The 6138-nt window shown below is 44.7% G+C and overlaps 1 protein-coding gene across 1 annotated transcript in view; it reads left to right on the top strand.

The window, feature by feature from the left end:
- Positions 1-270: 270 nt before the first annotated feature.
- Hephl1 (hephaestin like 1) overlaps positions 271-6138 on the top strand; it is a 76511-nt gene continuing 70643 nt past the window's right edge. The window contains exon 1 of the mRNA XM_027410835.2: positions 271-437. Coding sequence (XP_027266636.1) covers positions 271-437 — 167 coding nt within the window. The remainder of the gene's footprint in view (positions 438-6138) is intronic.

Here is a 6138-nt window from a genome sequence, read left to right as displayed (position 1 = left end):
AAATCTCTCCAAAACAGGCCCATTTAGCTTGGGCAGTAAATGAATAAGCCAGTTATACATCTCTTGGGTGGCTGGCAAGTTTGTCGTCGTGGCAACTCTCCCACTGAGGGAGGTCTGCTTGCACAAGTTGTCAGCCTCTGTCCCAACCCCAAGCTACCTGAGGAGGAGGGGCCAAGCCAGTCCATTCCTTATTTATAACTCGCTCTGAGCAAGGGGGAGGGATCACGGGTTGACTCCCTTGCAGGCTGTCTGCTGGAGTTACATCCACAAATGTCTCAGAAGCAGCAGGCTGGCTGCATCCTTCTCACGTTCCTGGGTCTGTTTGGGCTGGTTGGTGCAGTCACCAGAACATACTACATTGGAATTGTGGAAGAATACTGGAACTATGTGCCTCAGGGGAAGGACGTTATTACTGGGAAGAGTTTCTCCGAAGACAAGTGAGTGAACGTGGGGTCCTCACAGACTCCCCAGTTTGACCTCTTTTCAGCTGTGCATCAGGGATGTTGTGTTCACAAGGTGGCTATGATGGAGGTGAACTGACTGAGGTGGAAAGGCAGGTTTTGCTTCTGTCTGAGGATCCCTAACTGAGGTGGATCTGTAACTTGTGAGAGAACTTCTTCTCTGTGTATCCACTGAGCCATCTACTACCCTTGATTGTGAGGAGACATCCACAACCTAGTGTTATGAATAGTTGCTTTTCTTTGGTAGCTTCTAGACTCTAGAGGATTCTGGACTCTGTTAAAAAGAAAAACAAAGGCAAACTTGTGAAAATTTGAGCATTTCTAAGAACTAATTGTCAAAGCTGTTTTCTTAGTTTTGTTCATGCTGTATGTGGTCATGCTTTCCTTTTGTGATGTAAGACATAAAATGGGGGTGGTGACAATAGAACGGGTCATATGTGAAGAGTTTCCTTGAGTCTACCTAGAAATGGGTCTTCCTCTGCTGAGCAGCTTGTTCCAGCCTTGATCCCTTCATCCCAAAGGGCTGTAGCTCATGACACAATTGGGGAAGATGGTGCAGGAGTGTCGCTGGCTTTGAATTTTGGTGGAGAGCACCCCTCCACTCCAGGACCCAGAGTCTTTCTTGTTCCATGATCTCCCTCTGAAGCCACCCGCTGGCTCTGGAAACTGTGATGGTGTGTTTTCAACTTCATGGTTCTCATAGCATTTTGGATCTGGCAACTGTTGGGTAATTGAATTCATACTCCTTTCTTGATGGACAGAATCCAGTGTATTCAACACCCACATTCTATTTCCTAAAGATAAGCTTATTTGTTGAAATTTAGGAATGGCATGGGGTCTGCCAGTAAATCTTCTCAAGCCAGCTTTCTCTGCCTAGAGGGAAGACCTAAGACCCAGTTTGCTTTGATATTCAACTTCCTACCTTTCTAATAATACAATCGTGGTGCTCAGGTCCTGCTGTTAAAAAAAAATAAAAAAAATAAGGGTCCTACGAACTTGGTGGCTAAAGATTTCTCCTTGAGTTTTGTATTGAACATTTTTTTGTGGGGTTATTTTTAAAGAGAGTGCTTGATACGTTCTACTCCTCCAACTTCTGTCTGTCATGGTTATAGTCTTTAACACACGAACCAGACATTAAAGAGTAACCTAACTGCTGGAATTATTTCTGAAATCAGAGCTTTGCTGCCAGAGAAGGAGGTCACAGGAAGATGGCCAGTGTGAACAGCTACAGGATGTTGGGATGTTCAGAATATGCATGTGTAATGGGAGATGTCCGGTATAACCATGATTTACTTATTTATTTTTTACCATGACTTGTATTAGGGACTCTTAATCCACTTGTGCCCACAAATGCTATTATTCCCATTTTTTTTCTGAGGCTGAATACTTGCTGTAGTTTACCAGGCAAATGGCCTCACCAAACACCTGGCTTGGGGCCCAGGGCCCATGTGTCCTCTTTCCATGCAACCTACTTCTTGGAAAAGTTGACCATTTCCTACTGAGCTGGTCTGAACTTTCTAGGAAAGTCTTAATTCTTACTGAGGGTGGATTTAATCTCACCTGCCTTCTTCTCAGAGGAAAGTTGAAAATTGTCCTGAATGGTCAGTGGCCACACTGACTTCCCAAGTTTATTTAAAACCTCCAAATAACTCAAATACTCAAGACTCAAATGCTATTTACACAAAGAAGAAAAGGGGTCTTTCTGTGAACTCCTTTCAACTAGAAGGCGCTTTGAAAAAAGGTCAACACCATGGATGGGAATTCTTAGCTAAAAAGAAACTAGACATGTTGAAGCCATTTCTGTGGACCAGATTTGAGTGAGGCATCCTTACACCAGCTTTGGCTCCATAGAGCTGAGTGCCTGGCTTTGAAGCGGCTGGCACATGGTGATGCCACGTTGATGACAGCCAGATTCCAATGGCTTCTCTTTTTTCAGGGGACATCTTTGTGTAGAGCTGTGGCTATCCCTTGAAAGGAGGATGTAGGTTAGCCCAACAGTGCTTACTGGAAAGTTGCAGGCTGTGGAGGTAGCTCAGGGAGAACCCAGGAGGTATCATTGTAGTTGGCAGACTTGATTAGTCTCCAGTACATACCCAGCTGCGTGTGAAGAGGTCACAAAGGTGGGACATAGATGAGCCCACCATGCACACTCTAGAATCACTCAAGCACCATGATAACAGAGGAGGTCTGATACACAGACTAGCCTGGCAATATCCCATGTGGACAGAGCAAAAGCCCAGACATCTGGATCTTTAAAGCAAAAGTAAGTCACTTTAGACTCCATCCTAGCAGGCCATTGTTCTGGGTACTCAGACAATTGTTCAGCATTCAAAAGACTTAGGGATCCAACTGTCCAGTGTTCCACCAGAATGGAGCTCTCTTGAAAAATAATCCAGACTTCTAGTTTTTGCTGCCTCAACTTGTGTAGTGTTGAGCATGCCACACTGTCTATTGTGTTTCTAAATGTGGCCAAGGAGGGAGCTTAAATCACCCCTAACATCACTTGAGCATCAGGTTTTAGTTTTGAAACTAAGTGAAAAAAAAATTCCCATATGGTTTTCTAGTTTAGAGAGGTTCCCACAGAGATGAGTGAAACAAGGGTGTGATTTTCAAATGTCCCATCTTGAAATTGAAGCCACAGAAGACCTAGGAAAGAGAGTGCCTATGTGACTGCTTTGGGAGTGTTCTGTGTTTTATTTTATCAATCCCCCAGTATTTAAATAAAGACTAAAAGAAATATGTATCAGTGTGGGTGTGTACAAGTGAAGGTGCTCTCAAAGGCATTGGATTCCCTGGAGCTGGGTATGTGCGAACTGCCCACAAGAGTGCGGGGAACTGAACTCAGGTCCTCTGCAAGAGCAGTATATACTCTTAACTGCTGAGCCGTTTCTCAGGGGACCCCTCTATCTTCTGAGCCTGCCAACTCCTCAGTTCATGTTGGTGAAGTCCTCTCCTGCTGCTCAGAGTGGATATAGACCGTTCCCTTCTAACCTGATTGGGGTCCTCCTCATACACATAGATGGGCTGCTTCCCTTCAAACCCTACTGGGGTTCTCCTCATACACATAGACGTTTCTCTTCCCTCTATGTCACTTTGTGCTCATAAAAGCACACACTTACTTCTAAAGTCAGAGTCAGAGCTCCAGGAGGACAGAGGAAAAAGCCCCCTTTCACTACACAGGCCTTGTCAGTGGTCATATTGCATGTGAAGCAGACCTGAAGGCAGGTGCTCTGAGTCTGTGAAGCCAAAGAAGTTACTTTATCTATGTATCTGTTCTGGTTGCTTTCCGTTTGGACTAGAGAAATTGAAAAGGAAAAAAATAATAGGAGAAAAGAGTAGGCATCAAAGTTTCAGCAATGCCAAGACTTTCGGAACCCCAAAACCCAACAGAATGGAGACTCTTGGGGTCCTGCAGAAGAAGAGATGGGAAGTAAGTGGCAATTCTTTTGCTGAGATTCTAACAGCTGGACCATGTAATTTAGCTTCGAAATGTGATACCTTTGCTTGATCATAGTGGTCAAAAATATATCTGGGAGGGTCAAGCAATAACATCTCCTAGAAAGTGTAGGATTTCAGAAGTATGTTCTGTTTAGAAACTCTCTCTGAGTGCTCCTCTCTCTTCGCTGGGTGGAATGGGGACACTAGGCTCCTTTGATTTGCCTGGGATCTGTGTCAGCATTTTGATCCATTCATGCCAGGGCTGCCAGGGCTCATAAAGAACTTAATTAAGGTGTGACTGTGCTTTGGTGGTAAACCCTGCTCTTTAATGGAGCTGAGTGGGTCATCTTAGTTAAAGCCAGAATTGTTTTTTTTTTTTTCTAACCACAGAACTTATTAAGCAAGTGCTGTACATATAGCTTCTTCCCAGTGGGGTGCAAGGCTGCCTATAGATGTGAGATGCCCTTGATCATGACTGGCTGGTTTCTGTCAAAGCCCCTGCATTGGAGGGGCTACTAGAGGAAGCTCCCCTTACCATCACTTCATCAGCCCACTGGTAGGGCAGAGTTTGAGTCTCTAGGAGGAGGGTCTATGATGAGTATGAGAAAGAGACTTTTTCATCTACCTGAAAGAAAGGCTGATAGAGGGAACAGGATGGTGGAAGAGAGGCTCCTATAAAATCTAGAACAAGGGCAAGGGTTTCACTTCATTAGTGTTTTGTCTTAGATGAACAGCAACTTTCAAGTTTTAACTTCTTTCCAACTGGCGTCAACTGTAAACTTGGACTGGAGAAATGGTTCTGTGGGCACAGCACTTGACCTGCAAGCAAGAAGACCCAAGGTTAGGTCCCCATAACCCACAGATGGCCAGATATAATATGATAGTGTACACTTGAAATCCCAGCACTCCTGCTGTGAGATGGGAAGTGGAGACAAGAGGATGCTTAGATCCCTAAAGGCCAGCTGCCCTCATCTATGCCATGGCAAACAAGGGGAGATCTTACCTTTGTTGATGGAAGTTCAGGATGGTTGTCTTCCACATGCACACCGTGGCATTCTTTCCCCCACCTCTCACTCTCTCACACACCCACCACAAGATTTCTGAAAGCCATGAATAGCTTGAAGCTGCTGCTCTATCTTATACTGATAAGTGTTTGGCTACAGCTCCCAGAAAAGAGCAGGATAAACAAACTGGGATTTTATATTTGCTAAAAAGTAGTCCAGATGTGAACAGCCTGAAGTTGCTGGGCAGCCTGCACGATGGAAATTTGGGGGCTATCTATAGTTTGGGGCCAACCATCCTTAGTATGAAGCTTTCTTCTTCATGGATATTCATGCTGCACCAGCCATGAGAGGACTATCATGGAGATCTCACCCAGCCATCTGGGAATGGAACTCAATTGTAAGGTGCTTTTCTGGTGTATGTGAGGCCCCAAGTTCAATACCAAGTACAAAGAAAAGAAGAAACCCCACCCAGCCAATTCTGCTATACCTCATTGATATTCACAGGAGACTGGAAAAAGGTCATTTAAAACGTGCTTTCTAAGAAGGACTTCAATTCTGCTACAAAGCAAAAGGGGGGAAACATGGTCACTGAGAGGATCTGGAAGCCTCCGTCTCTTCTATTTCCCAGCAGTCGGGGCATCTTCTTGGTCCCCTCTCCCTCTTATTGCCTCCAGGGCAGGGCCCCTGAGATCTGGAGAACATACAGTGTGACAGCTAAGGGTCTCATCCTTCCTGCATGTATCACACAGACACACATGATCCTTGTAAAGGGGACTAGTAAGTATAGCATCACTTCATTTTGCTCTCCAGAAAAATGGGCACAACAATACTTGGAGGTGTGTTGGTTTCCTGTGCCTGTGACCAAATGGCTACAAACTAGGTGGATTCAAGTATCAGTAACTTACTCTCTCCCAGTTCTGCAGACCACAAGTCCAAAATAAAAGCCACACTCCTCATAGGATCTAAGGGAAAGAGCATTCCTGTCTCTTGGAGTTTTTGAAGGGATCTTATATCCCCTAGCTTGTGACCACATCTTTCCAATCTAGACCTCCATTTTCACAAGGAATGGCCATTCTTTTATCTCAAGGACTTCTAGAGACTAGGAAAGAGAAAGATGCAAGTGGCTATGTTATGTTGTGCCCCTTGTAATCTAAGAAAGCTGTACTGGAATGATCAAAGCTAGTACTGAATGAGCTCTCTTCTCCCAGACACATTGTTCACAAAGGCTTTTTCCT

The sequence above is a fragment of the Cricetulus griseus genome, chromosome 4 (assembly GCF_003668045.3).
Source record: "Cricetulus griseus strain 17A/GY chromosome 4, alternate assembly CriGri-PICRH-1.0, whole genome shotgun sequence".
In the NCBI taxonomy this organism is placed as follows: Eukaryota; Metazoa; Chordata; class Mammalia; order Rodentia; family Cricetidae; genus Cricetulus; species Cricetulus griseus.
Note: the sequence above shows the minus strand (reverse complement) of the source record. Positions and strands in the feature narration are given on the sequence as shown.